This window comes from Arachis hypogaea, chromosome 10 (genome assembly GCF_003086295.3).
Source record: "Arachis hypogaea cultivar Tifrunner chromosome 10, arahy.Tifrunner.gnm2.J5K5, whole genome shotgun sequence".
In the NCBI taxonomy this organism is placed as follows: Eukaryota; Viridiplantae; Streptophyta; class Magnoliopsida; order Fabales; family Fabaceae; genus Arachis; species Arachis hypogaea.
Genome location: NC_092045.1, coordinates 96,531,309 through 96,547,301, shown reverse-complemented (window position 1 = coordinate 96,547,301; position 15,993 = coordinate 96,531,309). Strand labels below are relative to the sequence as shown.

The following is a 15,993-nucleotide window of genomic DNA, read 5'->3' as shown; positions in this document are numbered from 1 at the left end:
TCATGTTGGTAAGGTGAGAAATATTTAATCCTTTTCAATTTATCTAATTAGTGAATCCTATGATAATTTTAGTGTTATTTTGTGAAATTAGTTTGGATTGTGTACTTTGGAAACAAATTGGTGGTGTTAGAGACTTGGTATTGGACTCTGGGGAGGCAGAAACTCGTTTGGTGAGACTTTGGAACCTTGGGTGTCGTGGAACAGTGACAAATTGTGATGTTCTGGGTTTTACAGGAAATCGGCCAAAGTATGGTTTTGGTTTCTCGTATATAATATATAATATTTTGTAAAAACTTAGGTTAGATGACCATATGATAGGTTGGAATGCATGATTGTATTAAAGGTTTTGTGTTCTTGAAGATGATTGTGGATTTAGGTTGAGTACGAATTGGTGAATGTTGTTATATGATGAAAATAGGATACTATATGATGATTTGATGCTAATAGATGAGAATTTTGAGCGTGAACTTATGAATGTTAGTAAATTGATAAATGTTGGGCCGGAGGCCGTGAATTGGGGCCGGAGGCCTTGAAATTGGGCTGGAGGTCGGAAGAAGGTAAGAAAGGTGAATGATGCTTGTACAAGCGATGATAATGATGATATTGAATTTATAAGAGTGATGCTTGTATGAATAATTATTTATGTGTGGCTTGAGTTGAAGAGGGTTAAGAGAGTTGACAGTGAGAATTGATTAGGGATGTTTTGGGACATGAACTGGATATTGAAATGTGACTTGGTAAGGTTAGATATTGTCAAAAAGGCTTAGAGTTTTAGTATTGAGATATAAGATTGGGGATAACTGTGTGAAGCCGAAACGGTCGAGATGTGTGTGGCCGGAATGGTTGAGAGGGCAAGGTTTGGGTGCGATCCTGCTTGCTTGTTAATTTGAAAATGTATTCGGATGGCAAGTTAGGGACGAAAGTACCCTCTCTTGTTGTGATGAGGAAGTGGGGAAAGTGGAAATGCACTCTCCTTCGTATTGTTTCCCCACATTCTTCTCTGGTTGCAAAGTGGAAAGGCACGCTCCTTCGATGTGGAAAGGCACTCTCTTTCGTATCTCCTCTAGGAGAAGGTAGAAAGGTACACTCATTCAATGTGGAAAGGCACTCTCCTTCGTTTATGATCCTCCTGGAGATGCACAACCTAGAGACCAATGTCTGGGTTAGCTACCAGATGTGTCGGGTTCTGGCAAAGTAACCGACACGTGAACTCACGGCCAGTAGGATAGACATTCATCATATGCATATGTGTGCTTTGTTTACTATACATTAATTGGGAATGCCTAATTGATTATATTCTGCTAACTGTTGTAATTGTTACTTGAACTAATTGTTTTCTACCTGTGCTTGCCTTGTCTGTTTGTTTGTCTATGCGAATTAGCAGAGATGGAGGAACGGAGGAAAGGTGAAACAGTTTAGTGTTTAAATTAAGTTTAAGTTAGGTTGAATAACCCTTAGAAGATCACCCTTCTCTATGGTTGGTGTTAAGTATTTTAAGCTTTATAATCTGAGTGTCGGCATTCTAGGATTGCCTTCGGCTTTCCTAGGACCTTATTTATTATATATGTGGGCATGTTAACCATATTGAGAACCCCCAATTCTCATCCCATACAGTATTATTTTTCAGATGCAGGTTGAGAAGCACCATTCTGTATTCTGGATACTCGGATGAAGCAAAGAACTCTTGGGACTCAGGGGCGTATTTTGTTTATATTTATACAGGAATATAGATTCTCCACCTTGTATTTTATGTTTGTCCCTCTTAGAGGTTGACTTGGAGAAACAGGTTGTCATTTATCTGCTTCGGTTCGTTTTGGGATTCTCATCTACATATGTATATATGTTTATATGCTCTGTCAAGTTTTAACTTTGCAAGCCGGGTCAGGAGCCTTGTTATCTATATCTTGAAACTCTCTTATCCTACTTTGTTACGTTCACGTTTACGCGACAGACGCGCTATTCTGCTTATGCTTTCTTTTTAAACCTTCTTTAAAAAGGCTCCTAGTTATAAAAATCTTTTTCAACTATATTACATTTATGTAATTTTACTTTTAAAGGTCGTAATACCTCACCACCTCTATTTTATGACTTAAGCATAAGACTCTGTGTGGTAGGGTGTTACATGTTCCGTCATGATACTCCCATGGATGTCAAACATGAGGCGCACATGCTCGTCACCATAGAGCCAAAACAGACGAAACCAAAAAACTACATTTTTCATCGGTGCTAGCGACTGATACCCCACCCTTCCGATCTCTTTTTTTCCGCTACCACCAATGCTACCCAATATCAGACTCTTCAGCTCTGACAAAGAATTTACTTGCCGGGTATGCAACAGAATGGGATTCTGGCACTCAAATATCACGGCAGTATCACTGTTTCTCATATGGCAATTGAGATATACACTTACAACCACATATCTACTACTACTAGATATTTTAGCTTATTTTTTTGGAAGAAAAATAGAAGAGAAAAAGTAAAATATTTGTGAAGAACACAAAGGGTTGCACATCCTTTTATAGCTGTTGAAAATTTGTCAGAACGTATCTCGTTTATACTGTAAACGTCGTTAAGAAAACTTAAAGTGTGTTCTATTGGTTGTTGGGCTGAAAACTAATGTGAATTTAGGTGGGAGATATTGGGCTATTTTTTTCGTATGCTTTCATAATAAGCGGTGTCAATAGAAGAATAAGGGGTTTTTTATTTAAATTAAATAAATATAAAATTTATGAAAATATATAAAGTAAAACATAATTACATAAATATACAATTGGCCACATTTTGACTATAGAGAAGGGTTTCAAAAATTGAACACATCTTGGATACTGAGATCTCAATCTGTGCCAGAAGAGTTAAATGGGATCTTAGTAGCCGAAATACATGCAAAAATAGAATATGGACTCGATACCTGAGATATACACATGCACAAATTGGTGATTCAATATCTGAGATATGGTCATTTTTTATTTCGATAGTGTTTTTGATAGAACATGTGAGTATGAGTTTGATCATGGTGTTACAACTGTTAGTTATGGTACAAATAAAATCGGTACTGATTATTAGATTGTTAAGAACTCATGGGGTACTGAATAGGATGAAGCAGGGTACATAAGGATAAAAAAGGCATAGGTGCTAATCTTGGATTATGTGGAATCGTCATGGATGCTTCTTATCCCTCTGTATAACTGTTTTTGGTGAATTTAAGTTTTTTTGACAAGTATTTTGAAAGTACTTTTTAAAATTTTAAAAATATTTATTTTTTAAAAAAATATTCAAATATATACGTTAGTAAGTTCTTTGTAATATTTATAATAATTGATTCGTCTTTCTCCATATAAATAATGGAGAGATGGACTATTTGCAAGAAATTTTTTAGTATGTAAACTTTTGTATTTTGTTATTTTCTTTAGGTTCCGATGGTATTTATATATTTATAAATAAAAAATTTAAATTTTTATTTTAATAATAAATAATAAATAAAATAAAAAATAATTTTTTTATAAAAAAAATAAAATCTTTTTAATAAATAATGAATAGGTATATTTATTTTATTGAAATAAATTAAGTTATTAATTAAATTATTAATTAAATATACTCATATTATTATACTGATTATTTATGTGTACTGACAAATTATTATATTTAATTTTATTTATACTCGTATATTTGATTATTTATAATTAAATTATTTATGATTATTTTAAAAGAGTACTATATTTAATAAAATTATTGTCTCCTAGATATTATTATGTGATATTATTAAATTAATTTTATATTGTAGAGATATTATCTTACCATACCAATTAACATAGAAGATGGAGTTATTAGATTAAGTATATAGTGTAGCCAATTTATTTTTACACGCACATGACTTAATTTAATAATGTCATTTTTTAAATTAATTTTGCAGTACTCATAAATAACTAGTACAACAATATAAGTATATTTATTTTTGTTGAATTAAATTAAATTATTAATTTAAATTATTTGAAATATTTTAAATCATCTAAATTTTAAATGAATTATTTTTATAATTTTAAAATTTAAAATTATTTGAATTAAATTGGATAAGCATATCTCATTACAGAATCATGAATTCGCGCATTGTGCATATCTATTTTTGCATATTTTTGGTATTGAGACCCCATTTAATGAGATGCGACTAATTGTATATTTATGTAATTGCGCTTTATTTTATGTATTTTCATAAATTTTATATTTATTTAGTTTAAATAAAAAAATCTAGAATAATTCATTGTTTAGTTTTTTTAAGTTATTTGTTTCCACTAAATTTGGATGGTTAGACCGAATTATAAATCACGTTCAAAATATAACGAAAAATAAATTTTTATTTACCTAATTAAAAATTGTGTTCATCTCGTACAGTTTTATCGATATTTTCACTTTGATAGTCAAATTAAAATAAAAAATTAAATTATAAGAAAAATAGAATTTCGATAATTTAAAATTATATATTTTTCATAAAACTAGAGAGAGAGAGTAGCCACCAAAATGAGAGAAAAAAAGGAAGCCACCAAAATGAGAGAGAGAGAGAGAGAGAGAGAGAGTAGCCACCAAAATGAGAGAAAAAAAGGAAAAACAGAATTTTCGTTTTTATGCAAAGCAGCAAGTTTCAAATAGCAATTTCTCATGAGTTCACCGTTGGATCGACTTGAAATTTAAACTGTGTATTCCACTCATCTTATTCTTTATTCTCGGCAATGGAGATATTGATTGGAAGTTTGTAGTAGGAGAAATTGGCACCGCAAGAGAGAAAATAGGTTTCCCGATTTTACACAGAGCATCAATCTTTGAATAGCATTTCTTATTATTTCACCGTTGGATCAATGTGAAATTTGAACTTCAGATTTTTCTTATCTTGTTCTTCATTATGAACGGTGAAGATTTTAATTTGAGATCTGCAGAGGGAGAAATAGGCTTCGAACAGCAGCTTTATTTTTTAGGTATTTTTCATCTTCTTGCTTCTCATTTGTAAGTTTTGGTGCTTTGATATTTTGGCTGGTTATATGTACGATTTGTGCTTTATTTAAGACTTTCTTGTATCTCATTTGATTATAGTGGAACTATTTCATTGGTCTTGATGACTCGTGGTTTTTACCTCTCACATTGAGAGGGTTTTCCACGTTAAAATCTCGATGTTCTTATTATTGCTTTACTTGTTATATTTGCATATTCATAGTTGCTGCCATATTATGTTGAGAGTGCTTTCATATTGTTCTTGTGTTGGATATTTGTATTGTTTTCACTGCTAGGCTCTTTCATACTGCTACCAGAGCTTGTTGGTATTTTTTGGGCTTGTGATTCTATAAACAATGGAAGCTAATACTAATACTAGTAGGATGATTACTCTTAATGGCCCTAATTATGATTTGTGAAAGTTAAGGATGGAAGATTTGCTTTATGTCAAGAATTTTTATCAACTAGTTTTTGGTACAGAGAAGCCTAATGATAAATCTAATGACGATTGGACTTTGTTTCATAGACAAGTTTGTGAATATATTAGGCAGTGGGTTTACGATAATGTGTTGAACTATATTATTGGAGAGACACATGCTCAGACCCTTTGGATTAAACTTGAATAGTTGTATGCTTGGAAAACTGGCAATAACAAAATGTTTTTGATCAAGCAGTTGTTGGTTTTGAAATATACAGATGGGACATCAATGACAGATCACTTGAATAACTTCTAAGGAATAATGATCTTCCACGGGTATCAAGTTTGATGAAGAGGTTTAAGGATTGTTACTTCTTGACTCCTTACCAGACTCGTAAAAAATTCTCAGAATGTCAATGTCCAATTCTGCTCCTGATGGTGTAATCTCTATTGGTCTTACCAAGAGTAGTGTTTTGAATGAATAAATGAGAAGAAAGTCACAAGGTACATTAACTATATATTCAGATGTTCTTGTTTCTGAGTCTAGGGGAAAAACAAAAGTCGAGGTCCTAAAAGTAGAGATCAAAGCAGAAGCAAGTCTCGAAGAAAGTATAAAAATATTTAGTATCATCATTGTGGTCAAAAGGGACATGTGAAAAAATTTTGTTGGCAGCTAAAAAAGGAGAAAGCCAAGGCAAGTCAAGACAAGAGTAAAAATAAAGATGATGGTAGCAATGAAGATAAAGTTAATGTAACTCATGATAATTTTTTTCTTGTTCAGGAGTTTGAATCTGTTAACCTTGTTGATAATAGCACTAGTTGGGTGATTGATAGTGGTGCTTCTATTCATGTTACATCTAGGAATGATTTGTTTACATCTTATATTTCTGGTGATTTTAGAGATGTGAAAATGACTCATCAAGGTGTTGCAAAACAGGGTTTCTTTCAAGAGCCGATACCTTCAAAGAAGCCGGAGATACTTGACTTGGTGTATTATGATGTATGTGGACCGATGAAGACAAGAACTCTTTGAGGGTCTATTTATTTTGTAACCTTTATTGATGACCATTCTAGAAAATTATGGGATTATACTTTGAAGACCAAAGATCAAGTTTTGAATGTGTTCAAGCAATTTCAAGCTTCTGTTGAAAGAGAATCTGGGAAGAAGTTGAAATGCATTCGTACTAACAATGGTGGTGAGTACTCAGATCCATATGATGCTTATTGTAAAGAGCATGGTATAAGACATCCGAAGACTCCTCCGAAGACTCCTTAGTTAAATGATTTGGCCGAAAGGATGAACAGAACATTGGTTGAAAGAGTTAGGTACTTATTGTCACAATCTGGATTGACAAAATTCTTTTGGGGTGAAATTTTGAGCACTGTTGTTCATGTCGTGAATCAGACACCACATGTTCTCTTGCAATTTGAAGTGCCAGAGAAGGTATAGTCAGGTAAAGATATTTCTTATGGTCATTTAAGAGCCTTTGGATGTAAAACTTTTGTTCATATTCCCAAAGATGAGAGATCTAAGCTTGATGTAAAGACTACGCAGTGTATTTTTATTGGCTATGGTATGGATGAGTTTGGTTACAGGTTTTATGATCTTGTTAGCAAGAACGTGATTCGGAATAGAGATGTTGTCTTTGTTGAAGACCAAACATTGAAGAATATTGATAATGCGGAGAAGCCAATGATTTAGCCTAGTGGTGATTTTTCTGACTTGGATATTACTCCCTTTATGCCTATGGTCGAAGATGATAGAGTTGAAGCTCAAAATAATGAGCATGATATAGGTGCAAATGAAGATGGAACAATTGATCCGATACTTGATGAAGTTGGTGATGATGATCAAGACAAACAACCAGCTTTAGAAATTTCTGCAAATGCACTCAGAAGGTCTACAAGAGAGAGGAAGCCTTTGTCAAGGTATTTTCGACATGAGTTTGTTTTGTTGATTGATGGGAGAAAACCTGAATGTTTTGGAGAGGCTGTTGAAGATGAAAGCAAAGCTCAATGGCTTGAAGTTATGCAAGAAGAAATGAAGTCCTTACTTGAGAATGATACCTATGAGTTGGTGAAGCTACAGAAGGGTATGCAAATTTTGAAGAACAAATGGGTATTCAGAATCAAGAATGAAGATCACAATTCTAAGCCTCGATATAAAACTAGATTGGTTGTTAGAGGCTTTAGCCAGAGAAAAAGTGTTGATTATGAGGAGATTTTTTCTCCTGTTATGAGGATGTCATCCGTTCATGCTGTGCTTGGATTAGCATCATCTCTTGATATGAAGATTGAGCAAATGGATGTGAAGACAGCTTTTCTTCATGGTGATTTGGACAAGAAAATATACATGGAGCAATTGGAGAGCTTTGTTGTTAAAGAAAAAGAAGATTTTGTGTGCAAGCTTAAGAAGAGTCTTTATGGGTTGAAGCAAACTCCAAGACAGTGGTACAAGAAGTTTGAATCTGTTATGGGAGAGCATGGTTACCGTAAGACAACTTCAGATCACTTTGTATTTGTGCAAAAATTTTCTGATGGTGATTTTATCATTCTTTTTATGTGGATGATATTTTGATTGTAGGTAAGAATGCTTTGAGGATTAATGAGTTAAAGAAACAGTTGAGCAAGTTCTTTGCTATGAAGGACTTGGGTCCTGCCAAACAGATTTTGGGCATGACTATTACTCGTTATAGAGATTCCAAAAAGCTTTATTTGTCACAGGAGAAGTATATAAAGAAGGTACTTCAAAGGTTTGGTATGAATGATGCCAAATGTGATGCTAGTTCTTTTGCTCCTCATTTTAAGTTGAGCACCAAGCAGTGTCGAACCACTTATGAGGAGAAACAAGCAATGGATGAATTTCCTTATGCCTCAGCTGTTGGAAGCTTGATGTATGCTATGGTGTGTACTAGACTAGATATTACTCATGCGGTTTATACTGTGAGTCATTTTCTCTCTAATCCAGGTAAAGAATATTGGAATACTGTTAAATAGATTATAAGATATCTCAAAGGTACAACTAACTTGAGTTTGGATTTTGGTGGTGAGAAACCATTGCTAGTTGGCTTTACTGATGCAGACATGGTAGAGATATTGATTCTCAAAAGTCTACTTCAGGTTATTTGGTCAAGTTTGCAGGGGGAGCTATTTCATGGCAGTCAAGGCTACAGAAGTGTGTTGCACTTTCTACCATAGAGACATAGTTTATTGCAGCAACTGAAGCATGTAAAGATTTGTTGTGGATGAAGAAGTTTCTTGTAGCACTTGGTTTCAAGCAAAACCATTATATGTTGTTGTCTGATAGTCAAAGTGCTATTCATCTTGCCAAGAATTCTATTTTTCATGAAAGATCTAAACATATTGATGTTAGGTATCGCTGGATATGGGATGTGTTAGATTCCAAGTCATTGAAATTTGTAAAAGTTCACACTGATGATAATGGTGCAGATATGATGACAAAAGCATTGTCAAGAGATAAGCTTGAAACATGTTGTTTGATCGCCGGAATGGCAAGGGCCTCCACCTAGTCAAGAAGGGGGAGATTTGTTGGGTTTTTCCTCTCCTCTGTGAGGCCCAAACCCAAATTTTTTGGGGTGTATTCTTGCACCCTTGTGTCTCTATCCCAATCAAGTTTTGGAGTCAATTTTGAGAGAGAGAGTATAGCCACCAAACTAAGAGAAAGGAGGGAAAATAGAATTTTCATTTTTATGCAAAGCAACAAATTTCAAATAGCAATTTCTTATGAGTTCACCGTTGGATCGGCTTGAAACTTAAACTGCGAGTTCCTCTCATCTTGTTCTTCATTTTGAACAGTGGAGATGTTGATTGGAAGTCTGCAGTAGGAGAAATTGGCTTCGCAAGAAAGAAAATAAGTTTTTCGATTTTACATAGAGCAGCAATCTTTGAATAGCAGTTTCTCATTCTTTCACCGTTGGATCGACGTGAAATTGGACTGCAGATTCTTCTTATCTTGTTATTCATTCTGAACGGTAGAGATGTTAATTTGAGGTCTGCAAAGGGAGAAATAGGCTTCGAACAGTAGCTCTGTTTTTTGGGTATCTTTCATCTTTTTGCTTCTCATTTGTAAGCTTTGGTTCTTTGATATTTTGGCTGGTTATATACATGATTTGTGCTTTATTTGAGACTCTCTTGTACCTCATTTGATTATAATGGAGCTATTTCATTAGTCTTGACGACTCATGGTTTTTACCTCTTACATTGAGAGGGTTTTCCACGTTAAAATCTCGGTGTGTTATTGTTATTGCTTTACTTGTTATATTTGCATGTTCATAGTTACTGCCATATTGTATTGAGAGTGCTTTCATATTATTCTTGTGTTGGATATTTGTGTTGTTTTCGGTCTTTCATATTTAACTAATTAAATATATACTCACTAATTTAATACATATTAAATAGGGTTAAGTACGATTTTGGTCCCTAAGGTATAGGTTGAAATTTTTTTGTCTCCAATTTTTTTTTTGCATACAAAATCATCCCTAAAGTTTAAGCCAAAATTTAAAAATATCTTTTTGACTTAAATATTAAAATTTTAGACCAAATTAAAAAAAGAAAGAAAAATAATAAGAGAATGAGGATGTTTCTACTCCTACGAAGGGGAAAGGGAAGAAGAAGAAGAGTGAAAGGAAAAAGAAGAAACTGTCCACAATCCACTTCTGTCTCCGTTTTTGCCGCTACATTCGTATAATTTTAGTCCCTAAAATAAAGACGATTTTAAAACGGAATTAAATCTTAGGAACGATTTTGTAAATTAAAAAAGATTCGAAACAAAAAAATTTTTTGGCCTACACATATATGTCTACTAACTAATTTAGTATATGCGTATATGCATACTCATATAATATATGTATTCCTAATTAGTCACCCAAAAAAAATGTATTCCTAATTTATTAATTCTAATTATACGTAATCTACAAGAGTTGGATTTTACCTCGCCTTGATATTAAATATAAAAGAACATTCACAACAATTTAACAATAGATTTTCAACATTTATTTTGTTTCCAATTTAACTTACGGTGTTTATGAGACGGGTGAAATTGGATTTGATGTGATCTAGATTCGACCCGAAATATATACCGGGCTTATTTATTAGATCCGAATCCAATTCTAAACTCGATGAAACCTATACACTTTTGGGCCACGATTATACCGGATGAAAGCCGGGTCGTTAACATAGCTAGCATATGAAAATATTCAAAATTTTAAGACTCTAACCATTATTTAACATCGTAAAATTCACTTAAAAAAATATAACAAGAACCAATCCTTCTCTAAAATTAAAACATAACTACAATCAATACTAATATTGTCTAATAACACCAAATATTTAAATCAATACAAATAATACAATATTATGCATTAGTCTAAAGTTTTATGCATTTTAAATATAAAACATTAACTTATAGTCTTATAATGACTAATAACACAAAATATTAAGGTTTACATTACTTAAATTCCACATAAGAATAGTCATCATCCATCACTAATAACACAAAATATTAATTGTGTATGATGACCGGACCACCAGGCTGAGTTCGAGTGACCCGAACTATGGCCTGAACCGACCCGAAATAATGACTGAGTCTATTTTTGAGACCCTTACTCGACCCTAAAGCCGGTGAAATCACACCAAATTAGCCCCTAAAAGATTAAGAACTGGGCCGGATCTTCAGACCAGACCGGACCATAAACACCCTAAAACCTACTTAGTGTGTGTTTGGATTATAGTTTGTAAACGGAAGTTTGCATAAAATTGATTTTGCAAACTTGATTTTGATAAAAAGTAAGTTTGTGTTAAAGTGATTTATGTTTGGTAATTTTTGTATCAAAATTGATTATAGTAAAATAAATATTGTTTGACTTATACGATTCAAAATCACTTTTAGATAAAAAATTACTAAAATAGACCTCAACTTAAATAATTTTTTTATATTATTCTATCATTTTAATCTAAATATTTAAATAGATCTTATTAGTTAATTTTATAATAAAATTAATATTTACTTACTAAAATAAAAATAACATATAAAAATAGATAAAATATATTTTTAAATAAAAATAAAATAATATAAATTTTAGATATATATATATAAAAGAATATTTAATCAAATATGTTATATTTTTTTAAGTATTAACTAAGAATGTACCTTTAGTATTTTTTTACATCGTACTCTTATTCTAATACTCTTAATAATCTTATTCTTAATATTAATTTGGAATCCAACATTTATGATTTTATTATTATCTATGATTAATTTTTTATTTAATTTATTTTTTTAATGAAAGCATAATCTATATTATAAAAAATTAGACTAAAATATAGTATATGAGAATTACAATTATAAAAGAGAGTATTAAAAATAATAAAAAATTAAATATTTATTTTATAGTAATTGAAACAAATCTAAAAATTCTTGATGATATTTTTATATAGTATATTTTTAGTATTTTTAGTATTCTTTTTTAGTATGCTATAATTTTTTACTGTTATTATTATTTACAGTTAAATTTTTGTTTAATTTACTTTACCTAATAGAATCAATAAATCATATTATAAAAAGATAATAACAAACATAATACACAAAAATACAATTATAAAAGTGTATAATATCAAACAAACAGTTGAAAAAAATAAAATATAAAAAAATAGAACTCATATAAATAAAAATAACAAAAATTTTATAAATAATATAATAACATACATGAAGAATAAAGTTGATAAAAGTTAAATATATAGTTAGTATCCATGGCTAAAAACCCGTTAAGAAAACTCAGAAGCTAAAAATAGTTACTTCTTGTAAATGTTAATTTTGGTAGCAAAATCACTTCTGCTTTTATAAAAACAAAAAAACTTTTGTGAAATCAAAAATTAAAACTTTCAAAAAATCTAAACATAATTCTTCTCTTTCAACGAGTTTCCTTGTGTATCCAATCAATGTTCCAACAATAAATAAATCTACGTCCCAAATCCCAAATCCCTATACCCAGCCCCCATTCATTGATTACATAACAATATAATTATACGTAATTAACCTCCATGACAGAAACAGAGAATGGGCCATTTGGCCCTTCGTTACACCCTTCGTCACAATGTAGACATAAATGCCATACCTGTGACACATGTTGCCATATACGCGTCTACTTTCCAGTATGCCATGCAGATATAGCATCACATGACACCACATAATTTTCTTTCTTTTAATACATACATTTTAAATTTTTAATTAAAAAAGAAACTTAATTGCAATTACTAAAAAACAATCTTAGTCATCTTGAATTGACTGAGAAAGCTTCAAATAACCAAGACTATGCAGCACTATAAGAAAGAGGACAAGCTTGCAACAGAAACTATCGATATCCGTTGACTTCAGCCACTGACATTACTTTACATTAAAAACAAAAAACAAAAAACAAAAAACAAAAAACAAAAAACAAAACAAAACCAAAAGGAACCACATACAAGTTCTTTCACCAATAACAACTGCATTCACTGAAAAATGGTGTACATATAACAAATCAATCAAGAAAAATTACAATATCTCAATTCTCAGTTAGCAATCAATGATTTGGTTGGTTAGCTTCCATATCATATCTTCCAGTAGCTACTTTACCTATTTCTCTTCAACAGTTAGAATTGAACTACAAATTTGGCACCATTTTGCTGTGTCATACAGAAGCCTCTATCCTCGGCTCAAATGAAAATGAAGACATAAAGTCTATGACTTCACCATTTATGCAACAATTTGGCAATTCAACCCAGTTGTTGCTAACCAAATCACACAGAACATAAGTACATAGCTCAGAGGAGTTCAAGCATATGAATATCTGGTTACCAGCTCCTACACAGTTAATATCCACTTTCTTCCCATACCATTCATGAGAAATTGATGCAGGCGTTGCTGCAATCTGGTGCCACCCTCTTTTAGCTTCATCATACTTCCACACACGAAGACTCGCGGTTTCCAAGAACTCCGATAACAGAACAACTAGCATCTCCCCATTACACTCCACAACATCAATTGAATACTCACTCAGAACAGGCAACAACCTTGGATACTCGATGTAGCACTTGCTTGTCAGGTTGCAAGCTACTATTGTCCCCGTGGAGCTAAGAAAATAGACAATCTCTTCGCCATTTTTGTCGGTAATGACCGACGAATATTGCTTTGAAGGGCTTCTCTGCATGTTGCTTGCTACCACAATGCCAGCCTTACTAAGGAAGTATACAACATTGTCGTCCTCGGTCGAATCAAACTCCATAGAACAATCATCAACCTTTCTCCTTAGAGCAGTCTCACCTTCCCAACTTCCAGAGAAAGAATTGTAGACTCTAAACACAAGATTCTGAAGTTCTCCGAAGACTAACACAATTTTGTAGTATAGTTGTTGGTCTTTGGTGGTTGTGCTCATCACAATTGCATTGAGTGGTTGATTTTGAGGGGAAAACTCAAGCAGAGGGAGTTCACTACAAGTTCCTGTCACAGGGTTGCTTACAATGAAGCTTCCTGATGAATTACGGTAGCAAATCAAGCCACCGGAGGCAGCAACCGGCATACAACCTTTGTTAGAATCTTGATGTAAAAGTGGGGGGTGATTGAGTCTTTTCCAAGTTCTTTCAGCAGAGTCAAAGATTATAGATTGGTTAAGGTTGGGAGCAACCATGAAGAACCAAGGATCCCTGGAAGGAATGCTTGAGCAGGCAAGCTTGAAACTAGCCGAATCAGCAACCGAATTCCACCGTTTCGACACGGAAGTAAGGCGAAAGAATGTGGAAGTTGGAAGCCATGAAAGTATCCTTTCAAACAGATCCTCATTGAGGTCATCAAGAGAAAAGTTATTGAGGAGTTTATGATCTCCATTTTCTTGTGATTTTCTCTTTAGACTTCTACCTTGACCATTCCAATCTCTAGAATGTTCCATTGATGAGAAAAGAAATCGGACAAAACAACTGCAACAACAAAGGAAAAAGATGTCATCAAGCATTGAACTTCTTTTCACATTTCAAAGCCTTATAATAATAATCTCAGAAGCCAATAATTAAAACAATTGAACCCAAAAAAAATAAAATAGTAAACACTAAAAGATTAATTGCAAGTACAGATATTCAAGATTTTCTCCTTGGTTCCCCAGAACCTCTAGCTACATCATATCCCTTATAGACTTATAGTTAGTTAATTTGTCATTAAGATTTTAAAGGTTGATGATAGATACTCAAGCAATCAAAGAATCCAAGTTAGGAAACTCTTTGAACATAGAAAAAGAGAGCTAAAGAAAGATGGTGATAGTGAGTGAAGGAGGAGAAGGAAACATACCTAATAGAAAGAAGGGGAAACTGGTGGTGCTTTGGAGTGAGTGAGTGAGAGTGAAAGTGAAAGAGTGGTTGGTTGCAGAAGAGAAGAGGAGATGGGAGCGTGTGTATTAATTGTGCAGAAGGAAATCCAAAAAGAGAAAGAGAAAGGGAAAGGGAAAAGCAAAGGGGACGGAGAGAGGGGGAACCATGCTAGGAAGCTTCCTTCACACAATCACATATGTATATATGCATTACACGCTTGCCTCTTATGTATCTCAAAATGTCAATATCAAATTTATACCATTTTTTATGGGAAATAAATAAGGGAAATTTTTTATATAAATAAATTAAATATTTTATTTATCAATATATATAATTTATGAGATATTTATCAATTTACGTAATATTATTTATTTTATTAATGGTGTAAATAAAATAATTATGAATATATCTCGTTTACTGTAAATAATATTTTTGTTTGACTTTATCTCCTTTGCAAATAAGATACGTTTATAATTATCTTGTTTACACTGTAAATGAGATAAATAATATTATGTAAATTAATAAATATCTCATAAATTACATATATTGGTATAATTTTTTTTGAAAATTTAATAGTAATTATAATTTGGTGTCTAATTTTTATCTAATTTATTTTTTATGACAAATTTTAAATATTTAATAATTATTTATTTTTATATTTTTAAAATTAAATATTAATTTTTAATATTTTTTATAAATTAGACAAATATTTGTAGATATCATAGTAATTATTTTTTTATACTTGAGTGAAGATTTTGTAATTGTTATCATGCAAAGATTTTTTTATTATTAGATATAAATTATAAGGTTTAATTTTAGTATATTGTAAAAATGTTATTCTTTGTGACTAAATAAATAAATTATATTTTTAATATAAATATTTTCATATAGAAAATATTCTTAATATTTTAATTGGAATAGGTGTCTTTTTTTTTAAAGTATGGATTTATTTTATGTAAATTTTATTTTTTTTTATAAAAATGCTAAAATACATTAAAAATTAGATACTAAATTAGTTATAATATATTTATGTATAAAGACATGTATTTTTATTTTATTTTATTTTTAATATTATTTTGTATTTTAATATGCAATTATGTTATATGTATACAAAATTAGTAAATCAATCATTGAAATACATCATAAAATATAAAATACATATTAAAAATAAATTAAACAACACATTTTAATTAATTTTTAGTATACACATAGTTAATTTTTTAAAACATCATTTTTTTTGTCAA

General features: G+C 31.5%; 1 protein-coding gene across 1 annotated transcript; it reads right to left on the bottom strand.

Annotated features, from left to right (window-relative positions):
* Window positions 1-12,883: 12,883 nt before the first annotated feature.
* LOC112716035 (F-box only protein 13) lies at window positions 12,884-14,965 on the bottom strand. Its single transcript, XM_025767873.3, has 2 exons — window positions 14,730-14,965; window positions 12,884-14,365 (listed from the first exon to the last, which is right to left on the bottom strand). The coding sequence occupies exon 2, from the start codon at window positions 14,335-14,337 to the stop codon at window positions 13,084-13,086; it is 1,254 nt and encodes a 417-aa protein (XP_025623658.1). The 5' UTR covers window positions 14,338-14,365; window positions 14,730-14,965; the 3' UTR covers window positions 12,884-13,083.
* Window positions 14,966-15,993: the final 1,028 nt, after the last annotated feature.